At 41.2% G+C, this 23,640-nt stretch overlaps 1 protein-coding gene across 6 annotated transcripts in view; it reads left to right on the top strand.

The window, feature by feature from the left end:
- The first annotated feature begins 417 nt into the window (after positions 1-417).
- Positions 418-23,640, top strand: part of RNASEH2B (ribonuclease H2 subunit B) — a 43,948-nt gene continuing 20,725 nt past the window's right edge. For 4 of the 6 annotated variants that reach the window (XM_082303937.1, XM_082303935.1, XM_082303932.1 and 1 more), the window contains exons 1-5: positions 418-534; positions 13,184-13,255; positions 16,814-16,921; positions 19,204-19,280; positions 21,828-21,948. In XM_082303937.1, the coding sequence (XP_082160063.1) occupies positions 471-534; positions 13,184-13,255; positions 16,814-16,921; positions 19,204-19,280; positions 21,828-21,948 (442 nt within the window). In that variant the 5' untranslated portion in view covers positions 418-470. The remainder of the gene's footprint in view (positions 535-13,183; positions 13,256-16,813; positions 16,922-19,203; positions 19,281-21,827; positions 21,949-23,640) is intronic. The other 2 variants (XM_082303933.1, XM_082303934.1) reach the window with 2 other exon arrangements.

The raw sequence follows: 23,640 nt of genomic DNA, 5'->3' as shown, positions 1-23,640 counted from the left end.
CAGACCCCCGCCAAACGGTCACCTCCCGGCCTGCGATGGGACCGGGCTAAAAGGGAGCCGTTGCCTGCCAGCCCTCGGGGCGTGAGGGGGAAGATGCGTGTGGGAGAGCAGCCCTACTGCCTGCCTGCCTGCCTGCCTGCCCGCTCCCGGGGCTCCGAGGGGTTCCGCGGCGCCGCCCGCCCCGCCGCTTGCCGGCCCCCGCGCCCAGCAGCCCGCAGAGCGCTGGCGGGGCAGGGCGGGAGGAGAGGCTTTGCCGCTCTCTGTCCCGCCCGCCATGGCTTGTACCATTCCCTCCGGGTGGGAGGGGGGGGAGAGGGGAGGCGGCGGCGCAGCCCCAGCCATCTCAGTGCCCTGCGCGGCGCCTCTTCCCGCTTCTCCTCCCGCCCTGCGCGGCCCCGCCCCGGCCGCCATGTTGCGGCGGCGGCGGGAGCGGCGGCGGGAGCGCGGGCGGCGGCCGGGGCGTACGGAGCATGCACGGCGCGAAGCGGCGTCCCGCGGACGCGCACCCCGGCCAGTGGGTGCTCATTGCACCAGGTAACCCAGCGGGGCTCCCCGGTGGGACAGGCTCTGCCGCAGCGCCCGTCTCTCGTTCTCCGCCGCGCCCCGCTGACTGGCCCTGGCGGTGCTTGCCCGCATCGCCTGGCGGCGGGGCTGGGCCGTCGCTCGGGCAGGAGGCGGGTGCCGTCCTCCGAGGGCTGGGGCAGGTCTCTGGGCTGCGGTGTGCAGCCAGCCCCAGCCCTGGTGTGGTAAGGACGTTTTGAGACACAGCCTTTACACAAGGCCCTACAGAGTACCCCCCTTCGCCTCTCCAGGGACCCTGCTTCTCTCACTGCATCTATGCGTTTTGGTTTTGTGTGTCATTAAGGTTTTCCGAAGGTCTGCTCGCCCCTGGTTTGCAAATGGCGTTGTGAGCCCCGGGGAGAGGAGCTGTAGAAGAGAGGTCTGGTCACCGAGGTCCCTGATGGAGCCTCCCTGCTGCTGGCAGCCCACCTTGCCTCCATCCCCCTAGTCCAGCCCTGCGTCTTTTGAAGGGAACGGTTTAGTGCCCTAAGCCTCCGCTTTAAAACAAACTCCTTGGAAACCATAAGTCCTAAGCCAGCACGAGATCTCGGCTCTTCCTCTCTACGGCTAAAGAAGCAGACCTCCACATGGCAGCTGTGTAGATGCAATATGCACAAGGCCTTAAACACTGCGTAGGCTTCGTTTCTCTCACGCAGCGCTGAATAAATGGGAAGATGCCTTTCCCCCTTTACATATATTTCTGCCTAGGATCAGGTTTTAAAATTTTAAATTCACAGATCACAAAACGTTTTTGTGTTATAGATGAGTGAAACAGGATGTACTTGAACCCCAAGACACTTTAGAGGAAGGAGGCGTTTCATGAGTGCTTTTTTTATTTTGATTTCTTAAGGAAATGCAACTTCCACAATTATCTGTGGGTCAGCTTTGTACTGTGCCTATTTCTTACCCCACCCCAAACTTCTGAGCGTTAATTTTAACCAAACCTGATAAAAAGAAGGAGCTCTTTGGAGTAGTTTTATGAGCTTTGTGAAAATGTCTGAAATTATGTGAGAAATGCTATAAACGGCACCACTGAAGGAAAGGTATAGCAGGAGCTTAGTTTAGCAAAGGTTGAAAACAAGGCAGGTTCTCAGTCTTAAGACATGCATCTGTAAGAAACCAGGCTTCTCTAGTTACATGAGAAACAGAACCAATTGTTATGATTTCAGTGATTCCTCTCTTCCTCTGGTTTTAACTTTTCAATTCTGCCCTTTGGTATCTGACATGCTTGATGCCTAAGAAAGGAATTTATATGTGAGGAATTCCTTTTTTTTAATATTGACTCTCTGCAGACTAGGATTTAAAGCTGAATCTTGTATCAGATGACTGGCTATGCCAACAGATGTCCATACTGTGCAAATATTTACAAATATGCTTAACTTATGCATGAGTAGTCAGTTCTGTGCAGTAAGTTAAATTCTTCAGTAAGTGTTTGCAGGATTGGAGCCAGAGCTTGTAACTTCCATGAAGCCAGACAGTTTGTATTACCAATTATGCCAGCACAGCTCTGACAAAATTTATATAGTACTCCAGACCTGCAAGAAAGTTTATTAAGCCTTAGTAGAACCTCAAATCACATAGTGATTTTAAAAAAAGTCTGTGGCTGATAATTTCAGAACTCCACAGCTGATGAGACCTGCCAATCATATGAACAGGACTGCTGAAATGAAATAGATTTAATGATTTTAGTTTGGTTTTAACATTTTTTTCCAGAAAAGAGATTTTTAAAGTTAACGTCTATCACTTTTCAAAGTTTTGCGTTTCTTAACTGCTTTGTTGAATGGATCTCAGTTGTTCTTCATTGGCCATTTAGCAGAATTTGTAGCAGGAAGACCTGATTACTTCTAGAAATGAAGATGGATGCAGTTGGTTTTATAGCAAAAAATGCTTTTTCTTTGACTATGTTAAATTTTATTCATACGGCAATCCATATCTTCATAATACCCACATGGCATTATGCTACTTACATGCATAAAAATGACGGGTGTAAATAGTTGCAGGATCTACTTCTGGATGTGAGTTTAACGCCATTTATGAATAAGTCTGCCGACACCTTCTGGGTGTAAATAGCCTATTTATCTTCTTGTATCTGTGGCCATTATCCTGTGCATAGCGGGAGGAAGGAGCAAGGTGTGTTTTAATGCTATGCAAGAAGCTCCAAAACTTTTCTTGTAATAAAGGCACTTTCTAAGCTCCTGGTTTCAAGTGCTTAAGTTAGTTTGAACTACTCACCTGGATAGTCTGCCTCCTAGAACAGCTTGTAGGGTTAATAATGTATACCATCCTACACAACCTAATAGCATCTCCACTTGGATATATGCCATTCATCTTGCTTTGATTGTAACATCTTAAAAGTTCCTGTATGGATGGAGATGGTGACTAGTTCTGCAAAGAAGCTAGATATCTTAGTCTAAAAAAGAGTGAGGTCTGTCGGAAGTATAGAAATAAAACCAATGGGAACTGAAACTTGCTTTCTTAAGTATTGGTATTTTTCAATCGTTCAGACTGTTGGAGGTTCAACAGTAGCTTCCTAGAACAAGGCAAAGATATGGCTGGAGTTCTGAACAATGATTCATGTGTTGCTCTGATTCCTTAGTTACTACATCGTTCTGACAGTCTGTCTGATTTTGCACAAGTCTCTGACCGTGGTTTTGCTGCTTACGTGACACGTAGAAACACTTAACTGTGTAAAAAGCACATGTAAGAGGTGAGATTCTTATTTGGACTTCAGCAACTGACAACATTGGGTTGATATCTGGAACACAGCAGCTAAAAAGCAGGCAGATTTCATTTTCTAATTGTCATAAAAAGTGAGCAGAGTATGCTTGTCTGCTTTAGTATTGAAGGTTATAAAATTATTACTAATTTCCTTGTTTCAGTGCACATTTATATTGCACTATGTTATGTTGCATAGACAATAAATTGCTGCTCTGCTGTTCAGAGCTTGTTTGATGACTGAGGAGATAAATTTCAATTTTGTTTCTGATTTCTTAATTTTTATATTGATTTCAGTGTTCTGGAAACAGCTCAGAAACAAAGAATCTCCTCTGTCAGGTAGAACTGCCCATGTTCTTTGTTGAAGTCATGATTATGGCTAGAGGAGTAATGCAGTTGGAGTGGTTGTTTTACCAATGATGTGTGTTATGCCAGCCCACTTGAACTGTTCTAGAGGGCCAGACTGTCACTTTCTGTTGCAAGTGGTTAACTCTATCATTATATTTCTGGTGCTGTAAAACTTTGATGGTTAGTGTCCATCTCATGCCTACCCATCATAGGACAGAGCTACAAACCACGCAGCTCAGCAAGTATTTTGCATGGATTATAGAGGTGGGTGAAGGTGGGAAGGGGGAGCAGAGTAGCCTGAGCTGAGAGGCAGAGATGATGTTCAGTCAGCAGGCCAGTCACCCTGTGCTTCATTTCAATCAGTCTTTGCCTACCCTCATCCTTTCCTATGGCATTCTTTCCTTGTTCACCGTTCTTAGCAGCAGCCTGATGACAGTCTTTGCTCTCACTAGCCGTTTGCCACACCAAGACACTCAGGCTGTTTGGCATGGGAGAGTCACACAAGGGAAGTCCGAGTAGGAAGGAGAAAGGAGAGCCTCAGACAGTCATATCTGGGCTGGCTGGTAAGCAACTTCTGGGCGAGGGATCAAATTTTACCTTTAGAAATGGTAGCCTTCCCTTGTGCTGGTGAGAGCTCTTGTGATGGTGTTTCTGCCGATACTTTTTTTTTTTCCCCATGGAGGCAGGATGATTTGATACCCCAATACAGTAATCGTTTTGTTTTTATAAGGATAATTGTTGCTATGTTAGGGATTCAAACACCAAGGACAGGACAAAGCGGGAAGCCAGAAGTCAGGGGGAGAAGAGTTGGGAAGTGTTGGTCTGGTGGAAAAGGTAAGATGAGGAGAGGGTGGTAACCATGTTAATCACTCCTGAAAGGCTGGAAGCCGCGGGTGTACATTGCGCGGCCTTATCAGGGACATTTAGAGAAAGGTGGAGAAATGGATGTAATTAGTCAAGAGAGAAAACAACGAACAAACAGGAAGAGGGTAGATGGATTGGTCATATGGAGGGAGGTGATGAGGACAGAAAACTTGGGCATGTGGGTGAGAGCTGTGCATGCTGGGCTCAAAATAGAGTCAACTGTTTGGGCAGTTTCTCCAGTTGCAGATTAACTATGCTGTGGATATACAGACACCAGATTTGGCCTAGAGCAGACTCAGCTCAGCACTAACAGTTTATTAGTTCAAGCGCTGTGCCATGTTAACACATCTCTGCTATTTCCAGGACCAGCTTTGCAGTGTAGCTGCTTTCAGACAGTGTCTGAACTAATAAGTCCTGATGGACCCAAGCTGGCTCTGTGCAGACCCACTTGGGTGTTTTTGTGCTGTGCTCCACGTTCCAGGGGATTTTATTAGCTTGGCTGGAAATCCGGATCTGCTTTGTGCAGGGTAGTTGATGTCGATGGTTAAGAAGACCTCTGGAATCTGGAGTTCTGGAGGAATCATGGTACAGAGACACCAAAGTGGTAATAAGTCCTGAAGGACCCACATGGACTTCCATTGGTGGGTGGCCGAGTTTCCAGATTGTGCTTTTCTGCATTTCTTGTAGTAGTTGGATAATCAGGAATGTTGTATTACCCATGTATCTGAGCCCCCCTTTACCCTTGAGAATGTAGAGCTTCCTGTACAGGCTTCCTGTTGTATTGGTCTAGCTACTGAACAGGTACAAGGGAAAAGAAGCAGCTGCTGAGGATTAAAACCTGGTCATCTCACAGCCAGAAAGTTGCTAATGATGTGCTTTAGTAGAGGAGATTCTGTCTATGTTTACTGAGTATTCATGTACATTTTTTTTAAATCCTACTGCCTGAACCAATGAGATTTTTTTTTTTATGTGCGTATGGGAAATTTCTACTTGCTTTGTGAGCTGGGCCCATGGAACTACCATTTTTAATGTTTTCTCTAAAAGTCATAAGAACTAGAAATTATTTTCTAGACAGACAAATAATACTGATACCCTACCTAATCATAGGGTTCTAAGGGCAGGGCTATGGAAGACCCTCAAATACTGCAGTAAAGTCGCTGTGCATGACATAGATCTGATCTGGGCTCTGTCTAACAAATAAACATTCTTACATAATGGCTTCAAAGTGGTCTTACCAATAGCAACCAAAATCACACTAGCTGCTTAACAGGATGGGTGTGAAGGGCAGTCTCTTTTCAGTAAACTTTCTCAGGGATAGGTGTTGTGTCAGAACTGGGACTATTTATATCCTTCACTGGTTTTAGCAAAGAGGTCAGGAATTTAAGGCAGTTTTCTAAGTCTGGTGTTCCGCTCTACCTCTAAAATTAAGACTGCTGTATTTAATTCGTTCTTTGTCTGTATTAGGAAAAGAAGTAGGGGTTAGCTGCAAGCTGAAAATTATTTTCAACCTTATTTTTCTGAACTAGACAAGTTCAGTTGACTACATTTTTTCAGTCTGCTGTTTTTCTTAAACAGTAAATTGATTAGCTTTTTTATTGTTTTATGGGAACTGCCATATGAATAGCACTGGAAGGATTGCAAGGGGGGGGGAATTTAACAATCCTATTATTTTTAGGAGTTACTTATTTAAAAATAAAAGGAGCAGTTTCACATTAGACTTGGCAAGTTGTTTGAACAAATCTTATATATGCCAAAAGTCAGATGGAGGCAGAAATAAATGGACTGCGATGCCAAACCGTAGGGCATCAACACACATTAAATTAATCCTCCGTTCTTTCGAATGAGACTAAGGAACTTTTGTCTCTGTGCAACAACAGAGGAAGCATTTGACATGAAAATTTTGGGTCATATTGAGAGAAGACATCATAGCAAAAGAAGCTGTGGAATACTTAATGCATAAAAGTAGTTTGCTTTAAAATCTGAAGTAGGCAGGTTTTATATTTTTTTTCCATTCTCACAGCTTGCACTTAACGCTTTTATACATGCTTTTATTTAGCATTTAAAAAACAGTTCAATTGATCTGCTACAGAATAGACCACACTGCTGGGCTCTTAGGGAGCTTGATTCAGAAGTTGTAATGAATGTCAAAATTGAGCAGGATACTTGAACATTAATACTTCAGGATAATTTAGATAAAGAACTTGGAAATAATGTTTACAATAAACAAATATGTATGTTTTTTAACAGTTGACTTAAAACATTAGAAAGATTATATAAAATACATGCACATATTTATATACCTTCTTAATAAGGTGAATGTGAATACACTTATTTTAGAAGTTAGCACTCTGTGGGCATATTTTACTTAACCCTAAATTGGCATTTGCATCTCCTGGACAAAGCCTTTTGCCTGCAGGTAATTTGCACCGTTTCTTATATGTCATCTCTTAAAAGGCATACTGAGTCAGCTGTGTATAAAGCAGATAGAACTGGCAAGCTAAGGAGCCAGAAGGAAGCATAGCAAATAAAATAACTGAAAAGAGATGTTTTAATGTGTAACACCATCTCCTACTTCTGCTTTCTGCCATCTGGCTTGGAAGAGACCAACTTATGCCAACTTAGGCCTCTCTGCACATGGGAATAGGGCTGATTCAGCCAGTAACACAGCTGCACCAGTGTTGACCCTATAAATATTGAGAAGGGAAGTCTGAAGTTTTTATCCTTTCCAGTGATAACCTGTTCTTGAACTTCTCAAGAGTGACCTCTCCTTCATTCAGCTCGAACCCCTCATGATCTGCCTAGCATCTAGGTTTCAGTAACGGATGAATTAGTACTGTCCGTTGCTGCCAGTGAGTCCATGAACATGTTTTTTTGGCCTAAGAAATGAACTGTGCCAGCATAAGGGGAAGCCAATAGATGCTCTCAGGCAGAGGTCTTAATATTTAGCTGTATCGCATAGCTGTGTACTGGAGCAAAAGACCGCTCAAACTGTCTGGTAGCATTTCCACGTGGAATTTCGCTCAAGGTTGAAAACAGTGCCATTTCTAGATATCATTGTGTTTTATTGTAGGATTTGCAGGTGAAGAGGGAGCCAGAAAGACTTTAAGAGGTGTAAATTATGTCACATGAAACATTATTTTGTTAGGGCACCAAATACTAAATGCTGTGATTACCAAACTGATAACCATTCTATCTTTTACAACAGGCATGGGAAAAGTCCTCTCACTGAAGCTAGTACTCTGTATAGTCAAGGAGAGAGTAAGGAGGTGAGGTAATATCAAGTTAACGTAACTGAGTAACAACTAAGAAGATATTTCTAAAAATCATTGTGTGCAAGTGCAAAGCCGTACCTTATATGTAAGCACCTGCAAAAGAGGCTGTTTGCAGAGGCAGATTGAGCTCTGTGCCATTTAGTACTCCCCTGAGAGTGATGTGAGCCAAGGAAGCATCAATGTAATTTTGTGGCTCATCTCTTGCTCTCCCACCTCTGTAAAGTCACATACAGTCTCATTTTCTAATTAGCTTACACTGGTCAAAGACCTCAGTGTCACATGTAGAGTAGGTTATATTCTATGCTGTCTGCTCCTGCCATGGGTTCTGTCCCTTTGTTCCAGTGATCATGTAACCGTATGGTGAGTGAGAATAGCTTACTGATCTGGGTGAAAATTAATACTTCTTTTTTGTGACTGGTTATTTCTCAGCTGGATCAGTGTGCTGAGCCGACTTTCTGTGTGGCCATGAGATTGCAAATGTTGATGTAAGGAAGCAGAGATGCTCAGCAGGGAGGGAGCAGAGGTGGGGACCTCAGGACTGCACTTTTCGGCGGCCTGTGATCTTTGATCACTTGAAGCCATTTATGAAACTGTATCCTCAGTCTGTGCATACCTGAATTCATTCATTATGCTAATAGTTAATTACCTTGTAACTTATAAAAATTGTCAAAAGTTTCAGTGATACAAAGTACTGGATTTATTAATTAATTTTCACTGGGCTTTTTTCAGGGCATGCTGCAGGACAGAGGACACAGGCACTGAATTAAAACCATTTACTTTGGGGTTGACTGATTCTAAAAAGAACATAAATAAAATTATTATTAGATCTAACATATCTGTACCCTTAGGCTACACAGTTTAAGGTCTTCCATAAAATGTCCATTTAATGGGCTCCATCATAATGTCTCCATCTGACACACCTTTTGTGCATGGTTAGAAGTTAAGAAGGGAATGGAAAAGACTTGTGTAGGTGACGTATGGTTTAATATCTGTTTTTAAATGAAATCTTAACTTTATATTTCCAGACTTTTAAATAATCCTGTTCTTTTGCAGGGTGATGGTGGTAGGGAAATTTGTGCTCTCAGAGGGTTTTTTCCTCTTACGCAATTGACAGATATTTACAGCCTTTTTGCTTGCTTGGCTGGCAGCTTTTTGAATGGGAATTCCATATAACTTGATATTAGTATGTTATATATAGTATTCTATAAGCATTTTTTAAAAAAAAAAAAAAGGTGAATAGACCTTGCATCATCCATAACAGTTTCCTAGATCTTAGTGGGAGTTTTATAATCTTTTCCAATTTATTCATGTTGCTGTACCAGCTAACACTTTTTTTTATTTAAATGGCCATATTCATTAGTGCCTCATATCTATCCATTATGGAAGAAATTATTGCCAGAAATCCTTTGACAGCTGGTTCATTTTCACTTTGTTCTGTTTGTATGTTTTATAGAATTTGCCTGTTGTATGTCTGACCTCCACAAAATAGGATAGGCTCTTCTCCTTTTCTGTAATGGAAAGCTTCATTTAAACTTTTATAGTCTTTTGCTCAGCTTCAGGATTCTGAGGTTCTGTCTGTAGACTCCAGTACAACTGATGAATATATCACCCACATTTTTAGATGGACTTTGTGTGATTTGGTTAATAGTGAATGAACAGTAGACTATAACTTAAGCACACATAACTTAAGTACACATACGTATCAGCCCAGTGTCTGCATTTAATTGTCCTGCGTTGTGCTTACCTCAGAACTCCCTCCTCTGGTATAGCTGTAGCGGTACTGCATCCGGATTCATTCTGCATTGCTGGAGCTGCCTGAAAGCTCAATGGAGACAGAGGCGTGTATTTGCAGGGGATGATACAGGTGGGTTTAGGCTTTAGGTGGGTTCAGCTGTCTCCTGGAAGTGCCTGTCATCTGTATTCCCTGGCAGTTTAGACAGTGGCTTGCTTATTGAGATGCCTCCTTGGGACAAGATTAATTGAGCCCCTCTGTACCCTTGTATCATTTTTTTTTGTATCCTTGTAGTGAATGTTGTCCTAGGAGAATAGCATGCTGTACTGGCACATCTGTTAGTAAGCTGACCTGTGCTGACTGTGTTACCTGCAGCTTACAGCTGTAAGGCGGTTGGTACAGAGTATAATAGTCAGAAAGGTCTTACCTCTCTCACTTGTTATTCTTGTAGATGAACAAGTTTCTCAGGGCTGAGCTGTGTAGTAAGCATAGTGGCAATCATCTGATGTTTTCCTTTAGGATTTAACAAAAAAGCTCTTCCTGTAATGTCTCTTTTGTCTGCTTATTTTCTGTAAGATTATTTCTTATCTGGACGTGAATCTTAAAACAAACAAAAAAGACTGAGTTTAACTCTTAGTTTTGCTAGAAAATTGCTACAGCACTGTTTTTTAAGAATTCTTTATTTTTTTAGCTATAAGAGATCCTTGCCCAAATATAAGGACTGATAAATGTAATGATATTAAAGAAATCCAGTTACCTTTCCTGGCTAAAGGCCAGAACACACACAAGTTAGGTTTGGACACCTAACTTCAAAAATCCCTTGCTCAGCATTTTCCTGGTCATGAAGTGTTTCAATTCAGATAAATAGGGCCTTCTTCACCCTTAAGGCCACGTTAATACTGCGTCCAGTTTTCCAAGCACTCATTCTCCCAATTGCCTCTTTTTATCTGCCAACTTGACATCTAGTAGAGCCAATCTGTAACAAAAATATACTTCAGGTGCCCCTGGAAATGGACTGGGGTATTGCCTACATTTTGAGGAAACTGGAAGTAAAAGAAACTCAGAGAAATCACTTCTGCCTTTGCCCGCTCCTCCCTTCTTGTGTGCGTGCACGTGTGCGTGTCTCTTCTGGTAAACCATCTCCTATGGCAGCTGTGTGGAAAATGTGACGTATGCTCTGGTCCCATCAGCACGAGATCCTGGGACTGAAGGCTGCAGCTCGGGCTGTTCATTAGGGTATGATCACTGCTGTCCTCTGTGCAGTGATGAACCCCACGGAGCTTGGGGAGGACCAAAGAACTAAATGGGCAGAGCTGTGCTTCTTCTCACATGGGGAAGAGCTACTGGCTGAGCCAAGGCAGCTGCAGGGCCAGGCTGCATATACAAAGGGGCAGAGCAGAAGGTGCTGAGCCTGGGGTAGCTTGGGGCAGGCCTTAGTGATGGAGAGCGGTTATCTGGGTTGGGAAGACGGAGGATTGATGAGGAAGAGATGGGCCACTGTATCCCTTGGTTTTTTACAGCGAGTGCTCCCTATGTGCAGGTGTCTCCCAGGCTTAGTGGGGATGGATAAATTCAGTGTGTTCCCAGAAGGTTAGGAAAAGAACGTATCAACTAAATAAAGATGTGAACTTCATTCAAAACAGCTACATTAGGAAGGATTGTCTACTTAATTGTTCACGTTATACAAGATGCAACGTAGGGCTCAGCTGGACTCATTCCCAGTATTCATAAATCTCTGCATGAAGAAAGCAGAGCAAGTGAGCGCTAAAAGTTCCTTTGGGGTTTTTTTTTTTTTGCTTTTTGTTTTAAATTTTGAAGCTCACATTTAGTGTGTATATTTTAACATGTTCATGTGAAACACATCAAAGTAAACACATGCAGTGTGTTTCTTTCACTGTCATTAATCACTGTAGTGTTTTAAAAAGTAACAAAAAATACACTAATGTTAAACTGTGGTCAAGAATTGAAATACACACAGCTCTAGAAATTTGAAGTTTGCCTTTGCCAGGGCAAATGTAGCTTGACAACCGTGTGTGTTTATGTATCAGCATATGAAGCAAGTCCAGTTAGCAAATACGGACTTTTTCCATTTAAAACCCTCAACTTATATTGAAACTTTTTAAAGCACTTTTTCAAGCCACCTGAAGACAGCTAAAAATTCAGGGGAAGAAAATGACTGTGAATTCTCTGAACCGCTCTAAGAACTATTATCCTCCAACACTTTATCACAAAATGCACTTGCTTTTTAAGCCCTACTTATGTCTTTATCTGGGCAATTTCTGTTTGTGACACAACTGAGTAACCGGGAGTGGATGTGAAAGATGAGGGTAATTTGGGGCTTTTTTTGCCACTGAGATGCCAGTGAACAGCCTGTGAGAAGTCCACTGTCCTTTCTGGATGTGTTGGGGATAGGCTTTCAGTCAGAGTGGAGGATAGCTATTTTTGGTTGTACTTGAGGTTCCTACTTCCCTGTTTTCCATAGAAAAGAACTGTGCTGTATCTCCCTCTCCACAAACCTTCTGGATGCTACTGAAAGGGGAAGGACGATGTGGCACTTCTGTTCCTTCCAACAGCCTCCCTTGTAAATAGATGTGCAGCCCGCCTCTGCTGCTCCTCTCTGTTTTCCTCAGCAGCACCATGATGCAAACGTCAGCCTGATCCCTGTCAGTCCATTCACTGAGGTCTGGATACTCGTTATGTATGTGAAATGCTTTGGTAATTTTCCTTGCTCTGATGAATGCCTATATGAAAGGAATTGGGACAGAACTGGCAGTGTGCAAGCAAAGAAAGATGATGCTGTCATGTTGCTCTTCACTCAGATGTGGGAAGTTGTTTTCAGAAATATAAGTTAGACTTGCCCTACAAAGAGAACTTGGATAGAATATAATTAGCTGGGGTTCCTTATAGATATTTTTTCAGACTTGAATCAGCATCCTTGTGGGAGCTGTTTTCTTTCTAATTTTTTTTTTAAGTTCACCAAGAAATCGTACTTTAATGGCTCTGCTTTTGTCTTTTTTTGCTTAAAGACACAGAAAAGAGAACAGTTGTCAGAGGCTTAAGCCAGAGGTGCTGTATTCTCTCAGCTTCTTTTTTCTGTCGGGGGAATTAAATGCGCTCTTTATTTTTCAAGTTATACATAACTGATAAACAAGTGTGCATATTTTTCACAGAAGTAACAACCACTCCGACAATTCCTGTCCCATATTCCTCCATAATCTGACTTCCTGAAAGCTTTAGAGAACCACTGTTTCTTCCCACAAATATTTTACCTTTTGCACTTTTAACTTTTTAAAGTCCACGCTGTGCTTGGCCTAATTTACCAAAGCATTCTCATTGTCTTTGTGACTAATCAGGGCAACATATCAGTTCATCTCACTTAACTGAGATGTCAAATTTAGGAGCTCTCCTGCCTGAGGCTCTCTAGGGGGAAGTAGTTTTCAAAATCTAAATCATCCCCAGGTGCGTATCTTTCCTGTGGCAGACAGAGAGTGCCAGGAAGTCTGGAATCCCAATTTAGATGCCTTGATCAGGTAGAATGAATTTGGGCTGAGGCATATAACTTTTAGGCAGAAAATATGTGAGTTTTCAAAAAGTGTCAATCCAATTAATTCTGAATATTTTGGAGAAGCATGGCAGAACGTGAAATACTTGCCAATTTACAAGTTCATAACTTCTTCCTCTCCCCCTACAGAGGCTGCTACTGACCCCCCTAAGACAGCTGACAGCGAACCTTTGTTTACAAAGCTGCGCAATCCAAGCACAGGCAAGTTTTGGAATTGTGACATGAGCCTGCTAATGTTCTGGTTGATTCCCTCCACCACCAAAAGATTCATATTTTGCAAGCTGAAATAATGATGATAGTATAAGTGTTACGTGCCAAAGATACTGCTGGTGATGCCAGATAGTTAATGCTGTGCAAACATTTAGGATTTCTTTTATAATTTTAATTGGTTGAACTGTTTATTCATCAGGAATATTGGCAGCACAAAAAAGAGGTGTAATTTAAGTTATGTTTTTAGAGTGCATTAGTTTTGGGGAGCTTACAGTGTTAGGTGTTGAGCCTGGGCTTTTTTTAAATCTAAGTTTAGGCATTCATCTTATGCTATAAAATAAATAGTCAGAGTTAGAAGAAGAGATTCAGTTATACTTACCAAGCTATCTGAATCTTTTCATTTTTAAATCTAATTTTCTTCTTTCCCTAGTCCAAGTGATGGTGTCTCTTTCCTCATTAATAGATGATGAGGCACTTTGAATTGAAAATACATTGGAAAGCCCAGCAAATGCAGGTGATACAATGACACCACCATCCCGCAGTTACTTTCTTCTAGTCAGATTGTTCTTTTTGTCAAGGATTTGCTATTATATGAATAATGTAATAATTGGAGTATCAGATACTGCAGCAGAAACTTGGAGTAAGCCTTTGTTAGGGTTAACATATTTTGTTTGAAAAACACATTTCATGCGTTTTTTTTTTTTCTTTTCATAAGCTTGTTTGTTTTCTATAGATTTAAGTTGTATGGTTTTGTTTTGAAATTCCCTGCTCATTTATACATGTAACTAAAGTCTTCAGGTGCATTTTAATGTCGCAATATAGTAACTGCTGCTTGTTCTTGAAAGAGGAAAATAATTAAAAACAATAGATACAGAATGTGAAAACACTCATCATGATACCTGGTTTTTGATTGCTCAGATTTACAGCGGGAATATATAGCCACGGATATTTTCCACCTGCTGTATTATATTGGCTTTCTAATTTGTTATGTTTTTAAAAGCATAGATATTAATCTGCTTTCGTCTGTGGAAGAAGAGATCTGTTTACCTTGTAGAATCGGAGATCTTGGGAAAGGTTTCTGGGGAAAACCTAAAGTACAATGATTGCCTGGGTGTGTTCCTTTAGAATTTACAGGAGCTTATTTATAGACCTGCATAAACTTTCAGTTACGCAGCCTATTAGAAGTATAGGGTCTGAAAATTGAAGGACTGAGAACACCCTATTAATGTATTTTCCTTACGTTTGGGTCTAACAGATGAATTGTTGATGCCAGATACCGTATAAATATGCACTGAAGGACTCAGCACACTATAGAATTCATGCTAACCACTTTATTAAATAAAAGTATGCACGGCCCTTTTTATAGACAGGTAAAAAGGACAAAATTTCTATCCCTTACAAAGACTATAAACTAGGGTTCAGCCTGCAATTCAGAAATACCACAAGAAGCATTTTTCAGTGTGCTGAACTAGAAGAAGGGAAATAAGCATACCACAAGACTTAAGCAACTAATTGAAGTGGTAAAGTTGTGAGCAAAGCTGCTTACGTTCTCTCTCCATCCCCTAGAGTTTCTGTCTAACAACACTGTTGGGAACCTGTGGTGGCTGTCCTTTTAACATAAGGAAATAAATTAAGGAGCTGGTGTTAGGCAATAGGAGTGATCCCTTTCCCAAGATTTCATAGCTCACCACTGCATTTGGCTAGCGCACTGTGCTAGTTTTGACTGGGATAGAGTTAACCTTCTTCACAGCAGCTAGTATGGGGCTATGCTTTGGATTTGTGCTGAAACAGCGTTGATAATACAGGGATGTTTTTGTTACTGCTGAGCAGTGCCTACACAGAGTCAAGGCCTTTTCTGCTGCTCACACCACCCCACCAGCGAGGAGGCTGGGGGTGCACAAGAAGTTGGGACGGGACACGGCTGGGACAGCTGACCTCAACTGACCAAAGGGCTGTTCCATAGCATATGACGTCATGCTCAGCATATAATGCTGGGGGAAGGAGAAGGAAGGGGGGGGACATTTGGAGTGATGGCATTTGTCTTCCCAAGTAACTGTTATGCGTGATGTTATGCGTCTCCTGCTTTCCTGGGGATGGCTGAACACCTGCCTGCTGATGGGAAGTAGTGAATGAATTCCTTGTTTTGCTTTGCTTGCGTGCACGGCTTTTTCTCCGCGTATTAAACTGTCTTTATCTCAACCCATGAGTTTTCTCACTTTTACTCTTCTGATTCTCTCCCCCATCCCACTGGGGGGGAGTGAGCGAGCGGCTGTGTGGTGTTTAGTTGCCTGCCGGGTTAAACCACGACACGTGCTGACTGGTGGGAGTTTTAAGTTTTTCAGTGAGCACTTCTGTGAGTAGTTTGACGTCTGGCGCTGATCAAACTATGGTGTAGACCCTTGTTGAGAAGCACATGGTAATGATTGAAACCTCTGCTCCCCCTTATGTCTACTCTTCACTCCTCTCCTCCCCTCCCCTCCGCAAAAGAAAAATTATCAGAGAACTGAAACTATATACTTAGGTGAGGTCTGCCTTTTGGATAAAGGGGGAAAAATGCATTATCAGTCATTTTTGGGAAGAGATGTGTCTGCCCATTTTAGCTGACCTCCCTCTGCTGACCTAGGGATCTCTGCAGACTGAGAACAGCAGTGCCAGACTGATGCCAGCTTGCAGGGGCTTACACTGAGACTTTTTTGAGCCAGCCCATGATCTGCAAGTCAATGCAGCTTTGCAATTCATGTGTTTTGAGCAGGACTGCCATGTTGTAGTTGCTCTTGTCTCTTGAAGATGGATTGATAACCAAGACAGGACCAGTCCAGCCAACAGAGTCAGGTGACCAAGTTTCAGTGTCCCCTTCTGTAGTTCTGGCAACTTCCTGTTTTGAATATGGAAAATGCCAATCCTGTTTGCAACATATTCATCACCCTTTCATTATAACCCAGAACTAATGTGAAACGGCAGAGCTGTGCTATGGGGTGGCCTAAAATAAAGCTTTCCTTTTCTTTTCCAAACTATCAAGGTTCGAAGGCACTTCGAAGCAACTTCTTTTAGCTTCCTTGTTCACCTTATTTGTGTACCCATACCGAGTCATCAGCAATCCATTTTGATGCACAAAAAAAAAAGATATTTCAGATTGTCACTTGAAGGTTTGAGACTTTTGTTCCCCTAACCCAGAGTCTGATATCTTGGAGGCAAACATGATGGAAGGAGAGGGAATTTTCTTGTTTTCCACCTTCCCCTTTCAGTACAGACAAAAGCTGATCTCTTGAGTGATTTTGATTTGGGTTTGGATCAAAGGCTTTGTGTTGTAAGATGAACTATTCACACATCTTATTTATTGATTCAGATTCAGTTTGGTTTATAGAGCTGGTAAATGAACATCTGTATATAATAGTTTTCTTTGTCTGAGCTTTCTTTGTAGTGAATTTATGTAGAATGTGTGTATGTTTGTGTGTCTGTATGTATATAAGGCACATTCTTCAGACATGTTGGGTATTCTTTTGATTTTTGTGAAAGCTTACAAACACAAACCAGATTTCTTTTCAACAGAGGAAGCAACCCTTTACTTATTCAATAGTGGTGCACAGCAGCTGTTTGAAGTAAAAGCTTTCCATGAGGAATATCGTTCCTGGTTTATAGGTCAGACTGTTCAACAAGGTGAGTAATATAACTTATCCTTCCCCCAACTGTAACTAATGTTTATACACAGACCTTCCCTCTCTCTTCTAGTAAATTTACAGGTGTTTTTCCTAGTTGTTTGAGGCATGCTGCATCACATCCCCACCTTCTGACACACTCATTTGCCATCTGGATTTAACCAGGGCTGGGGGCTTTGTGGTCTCTCTTTAAAAGGCTGTCTTTGGCAGCCTCAATTAGACAGATGTTCATTTGTCTTTGAGGAGGGGGGGGTGGTGGTGGAAGTCATTCAATTGTATTTAAACTGAAGTGCCGTAAAATACTTAGCTTGCCTTGTCAATCAGACCAGCAAGTCCTCAGCGTAAGTAAAATATGTGTTATCCTCTGGGAGGGAAAAAGGGCTGGAAGGCCTTAGCTAGCTAAGCAGAGCGGTGTGTTAGAGCTCCAAGCATTGGAATGTATGGTCTTGCTTTCTTTTAATTACCTCTGTAGTCCCCTGTGTGAGTGCTGGGATCTCAGGATAGGCCTGCTGTCTGAAGGTGCCATTTCAGTGTTTTGTCTGAAGTGAGCTCCTCTATACTGTCCCAGTCATTCTCTGATCCTAGCTCGCCTTTCTGAAAATGAGGAGGAAACCTAGGTAACTGCTTGTGACAGTTTTAACAATCCTTTATCAGTAAGGATGTCATTGGAGTAGCGTTTCTCTGCCAGCGTGTTCATAGACCAAGCAATAAGTATTAATTCAGGAGATGAAGGTAGATTTATTTTGTCCTTTTTTAACTAGAAAAAGGCCATTTATAGTAATAAATAAAAGCAACCCCACCAGACGTATGCCTTCTTTAATGGTAATATCCCAAAGCGTGTGTTAACTTTTAAACATCCTCTGCAGGTGCATATAGCAATGCAAGCGGTATGTCTGTGAGCTTTTCCTTGCTCCACCTGGGGGTGAGCCAAAAGACTGGGTCTGCTCCCTGCTCCCAATTATGTCCACATTGTATTCTCCCCCTCCCTTTCTAACCTCTATTTTGGCCCTTGGGAAACAGTTGCCTTAAGGAATCATCGCCTCAGTTTTCTTTAAAAGATAGAGGGGGAAAAATTGTTCCTGAATGTTAGGGCTGCTGCATCTCTGAAATGGTCAGCGGAAGAACAGCACAAAAAAGCTGTGTGTTTGCAGTTAAAGCAAATGATCTTGTTGAGTGCAGAGGTCTTTATACACTTACAGTGAGTCTGAACTCGTTACAACAAATAAAAATACCTCGTCCTGGAGGTATAGTGGAAAGCATGTAAATGGAAGCTTTGAGAAAGTGGCTAGTGGTTTTTTTGCCTCGAGTTTTATTATCAAAGCTTTCATGTTTGTAAGTAGTCCTGATGCTTGCTTTGCCTCACGTGATGCATCATGTTAGTAATACAGATGTTAGATTGGGTACCAGCTTTGTCCAAACCATGTTCTTCCCACCCCATCTTTTGTTAGTTTTAGGGCTATAGCAATAGGATTTCCTTTTCTTTAATTGTCTTAATCATGTGATTTAAAACAAAAAAACCCCAAACATTTATTTGCTTTTGGTTTGCTAATTAATGTCAAATTGTCATCAATTATTGGGTCTCATTAGTGAATTTCCTTGATGTTACATTGTTCCCAATTATCTACAATTATACAAAAAGCCTGACTAAGCCATTGTCCTCCAATGAGCTCCAGATGGGCAGAGGTGTCTGTTTCAATGGGAGACCAAGTTCTTCCTTTGTGTGACTTTGACTACAACATACTGAGCCATATTTTCTGATCTATTTAAGTTTATTTTGTTCTATTAGGAGTCTGCATGCAGATTCTCCCCTTACAGATGAGACGCAGCTCTAACTTAGCTAGCTCTTGAAATTCTTTCTTTCCCTGCCTACCTCTTCTGCCGGCACAGTGTTGCCTTGCCCTGTGTTTGAGGTGGAGTATACTGGACATATCTGGTATCCCCAAACAAGTTTCTGTTACACCCAAATCTGCCAATAGAGGGCAGTTTCAATTTTGCTGGTTTTAGTATAGTTCAGAAAAAGGCAAAACTAAGAGTGCTTGAAGACAGCAGACATGCAGTGGAACTTGTGCTTTGGTTTGGCAGGGTTGAGAATTGAGTTTTCTCTGTATTTTTAATATAAAATCACAAGTACTATTTTCCTGCCCATTTTATTAAAATATTGGGATACTTACTGAAACAAAAATTCTCTTCTTGCCCACACTCCTGAAAAACATCCTGGAAAAAAAAAGGTCAATATATTGTGCCTCTTGGTACTAAGCTTACTTTTATATATCTGTCACTTAGATGGGCGCCTGCTGTTTGTTACACCAATGGACCCCTTATTTCTGATACTTTACTACCTCATAAAGGCAGACAAGGAGGTAAGCATGCTTTATTTCTTCACTGGAATTCTCAGGAGAAAATGTTATTTCTGACTTCAATTTCTGCATAAGTTATGTTAATTTTACAAAGAGGGGCTTTCATAATAATGGAAATTTAATTTGCATTTAAAGCAGAGATATCCACCCTAGAAGTATTTTTGTTTGCATCAAGTTTTTTGGTCAGTAAAGTATATTCCAGGAGTCAGCTTGCAATCTCAACAAACTCTAATCATCTCCTTTTTAAGAGAAGCAGAGAATCTCTTTTGTCCTTTTGTGAGAGCCTATCCAAGAACTATTGAATTTAAAATGATATCAGAGTAAAACAAACTAGTATCCTTTCTGAGGCATCAGTAGATGAGTCAGTTTGGGAAAGAAGGGAAAAAGAATTTGGATGCAATGGGGGAGGAATAAGGAACATTTCTGTGGCAGTTTGAACTTGAAAGGAAACATTACCTTTTTAGAAGCTGTATTTGTAGAGATGCTGTATCATAGAACAGCAACGGGATGATCAAGTATCCAAAAGTTGGATAATTAATAAATGGCTTAATTGATTTATCATGCGTGTGGCAAAACCTCACTTAAATTTCTGAAGTGTATCAAAAGGCATGGGCAAAGTTATTGATTTATTGTTTATAATCTGCCTGTGGAAAAAAGGGCATAAAATAAAATGTAAATGTTGATCCTTGTTTCTTGTTTCATGGAGGCATCCTAAGAGTTTTTGCTCTAAGAGCATTTCCTATAAGGTTGCTTACTGTTTTCTGCTTTAAATTGCAAGTGGAGAATGCAGAAGAACAATTTTTGTATGGTGAAGAAATAAAGTCCTACTACATGTTTGTAATAGTATCCTATTATTCTGCAATTATTTTTAAATTATTTATGGTACAGGGTGTGCAAACATATTCTGTATTTCTGTGGTCTGTTTCTGCTTCAGGGTGGCCCATCAGAAGAAGTCATTTGACAAGGAATAGTTTAGCTCGAATTCAGCATCCCTTTGAAAGCTGTATACCAAACTTAAATTAGGGAAACAGTATATCTCCTCTGTCTATGTGGTAGAGTGTTGAGGTAGCCTGAGTAAAGGACAACTACTGCTGCTGTTTCTGTGCATGGGAAGAGTCCTATACTGCCCTTTACTTTTTTGGTACATTGTTTTCTAGGTTTTCTGGTTTTCTAGGCCAGGCATGATGGCAGGTAAATGCATAGAGCTGTTCTGGGTCCTAAATCAGGGCAAATGCATTCCTGCAGTGCCCTGCCTAAGTCAGCGTATTTCTCAGTAAAGGGAAATCTTGAGGATTGTGCTGCAGATACCTTGTGCAAGGCCAGCTTGAATGCAGCACAATCACTTCTGGCTTGAACTAATGAGTGTCGAGGTACCCACTGGGTATCTTAGGATCATCCTTTGCACCATCCTTTGGTTTTGATAGTGTGGTGCAGGGTTACTTAATGTGTCTTCTGAGCAGAACCATCTCCTATCCAGCAAGCTTTCTTGGCTTAGGCTCTGTGCCCCTGCACAATGTAAATGTGGCTGTCTTGCTTTGGGACGCAAGCAAGTTTGTGTTACCTATAGGAAACAGCTTATTGCAGCTTTATTTTTGCATCTCATAACCTTCTTTTTGCCATTGTTATTGTGCCTTTTCTTTTTCAGGAGAAAAAACTTTAAATCCTTTCTGGTTTTGTTTTTTGTTGTTGGGATTTTTTTCTTGTTTTTATTGTGATTTAACAATGGATGGTTACTTTTATTAAGCCTCTGACTGTCTAGCAAGAGGATTAATTAATAATGAAAGCAGTATACCCAAGTAGGTTTTTTTCATGCTGACCAGTATAATGACTTCAGCTTTGGCTCCTGAGACCATGCATTCTCTAAGGATGGAGAGCTCACTGAGTCTTTGTACTGATGCGCTAAAGGATCTTTCCAAAGGGAAGGCTGCCAGTTGTGCCAAACCATGCTGAATGATTATGCATTGTTTGGCAACAGCAAAATTTGTTTGATGGTTCTGTCATGTGTGGGGCTATTTAAGTTGTGCCAAAATAATTTTATATACATACTCTGGCCAAACTGGAATTGACTTTGCAGAGGTGAAAGGTTAATACTGTGTTCCAGAAGCTGCCCTGCTCCTTTGAGATTTATCTTTATGGAAGGAAAAGCAAAATTTGAATGGAAGTTATGACACTGGGTTTAATCCAGCAGGTTTTGGTCTAAAACACTATTGGCACGCACTGACTACTGTGTCTTATGTCATCTTCCAAAAAATCCCGCTGTACTTCACATTAGTTTCTCCCCATGTTGTTTTAAATTTGGTCTTTTAAGTGCAGTAATTGAAGAGTTCAGCATTTTGCAGGTATTTACTGATTTGAAATAAATATTTATAGCTTGCTTTGTAATCAGTTTCTGAATATGTCATGTGTTACCATTCAAAATACGATCTTCTTTAAATCCCTTATTGTAAAGCTATGGCCATTGCATGCGTCTATATTTCTATATTTGTGTAGTGTGTATATGTGTCTTAACATTATAATAATGCTTTTATAATCCCTTTGATGTATTTTCAGCAGCAAGGAAAGTTCCAGCCACTGGATCAAGTTGTGCTAGACTCAGAGTACCCTAGCTGCCCATTGCTGCTGAAGTGCGCAGACGTTAAACAGCACATACATCATGTAACAGAAGAAAAAGGTGAAAAAAAGGGGCTGGGGGGCAAAAAAAAAGACTGGATTTGTTAGTGTCACTTCATTACAAGATAGATTTAAATATTTTTTTTTGCTTTACCAAACACCCAAGGTGTTGGACGAAGCTGTACTTTAAAAACAGAAGCTTAGGCTTAGAAGTCATCATTGCAGTATTGTGAATACTAATGTGTGGATCTCAGATTATCTGCTGTGACTCTAAAATACTTGTGCAGTCTTGTTGCTAGATGTCATAAAAATGATAAACTTATCAGAGCTGGCTTCTTGACATGATTGTACGTGTTGTGAACTTTCTTTGCCTTTTGATGAAAGTTTTACATCTCTCTAAATTCTTCATTTAGTGTAGGATGGTCTGGTGTGGAAGAAGTTAACCGTTGTCCATTTGGCTTTTTTTCTCCCTTTGTCACAAAGCATTCAAACAATAAGTAGGAAAAGGCTGGAGAAGAGAGAATATGCTGCTGAGAAAGGAGAGCACAAGTTTTCTAGCTTTGCATAATTTAGTGTTGTGGGTTTAAGTTCAAAGACTCAATTTTTTTTAAAATAGAAGACATGATTGGGATGCATAAGCATATGAGAGAGAAGACCTAAATGGAAAAAATTAGCAAAGTATCAATTCTGTACATAGTTTCCTCAACCTTTGCCCAGAATTCCCTTTGGTATGGGGGCTTTTATTTTATTTGAGGGCAATACGTGCTTTCTAGGGAAGAGGAAGGAGGATTACATAATTTTTGCAGCTTGACAGACCTGCAAAAGGTGCAAGACCTCAGTTTTTATATTCGGTCCTTTAAAGAGCAGTCTCCTTATGCTTGGTGACTTCCTGATAGAGAATGGAGGTTGACCTACACACAGATGGAGATCTACAGGAGGATGTACAGTAGTCTGAGAACATGGAATCTACCACCAAGTGCAAAATAACTAAGCTGTCTGACACTTATACATGTAGAGCTCCTCCCAAGGAATTGAGGTACACAGATTAAAACCCAGAAATATTAGGAATTTGCTTTCACGAAGCACTCTGGCCTTGTCGTTGATATATATAAGAAGAAATATTTAGGTGATCTACAGGTAATTGAGAAGTGGCTAAGGAAAGGTGATGGAAGAGTGAAAACACTGCTAAGAAGTAAAACACCAGACCTCTTTATTGCTGTATAGAACATCAAGGGCGGAGGGGGCTGTGAGTTTTTCCTGAAAGATTTAGATGCACAAGTTTAAGTATTTCCTGTATGAAATGGAGCATATGCAGTAACGTAGGGCAGTTGCTTCCCCCGGAAAATCAATTTAAACTTTAGGGCAGGACAAGTTTCCATTGAAAATGATCACTTTAACAAGAGAGCAGGAAATCTGGGCAGTAACACTGTTGTTACATTCTTGCTGGGACTGGGGTGATTGGAATTATGTGCTTGCTGTTGTGATACTCCTGGATTTCCAAAAGAACCTTTGGAAAACGTTTAGTTGCATTCAGTATCATTGGGAGCCTGCACCCTTTTTCTTTGGATGAGTTCTGACTTTTGAGAAGGCTTCTTCAAGACAGGTGCATCTGAACTGCAAAACTGCTTTTGCCTTCCCATCAAGTGATAAATACTTCCAGTAAAAAGTATTATTAAGCTTTTAGGCAATTGCTGTGCCCTACAACTTGTCTAATACTGGCTAAGGAGCTAGGGGTGAGAGAAGGGGTACTAAA

This window comes from Platalea leucorodia (assembly GCF_965183815.1).
Source record: "Platalea leucorodia genome assembly, chromosome: 2".
Lineage (NCBI taxonomy): Eukaryota > Metazoa > Chordata > Aves > Pelecaniformes > Threskiornithidae > Platalea > Platalea leucorodia.
The sequence above is the reverse complement of the archived record's forward strand: the minus strand, read 5'-3'. Positions and strand labels throughout refer to the sequence as shown.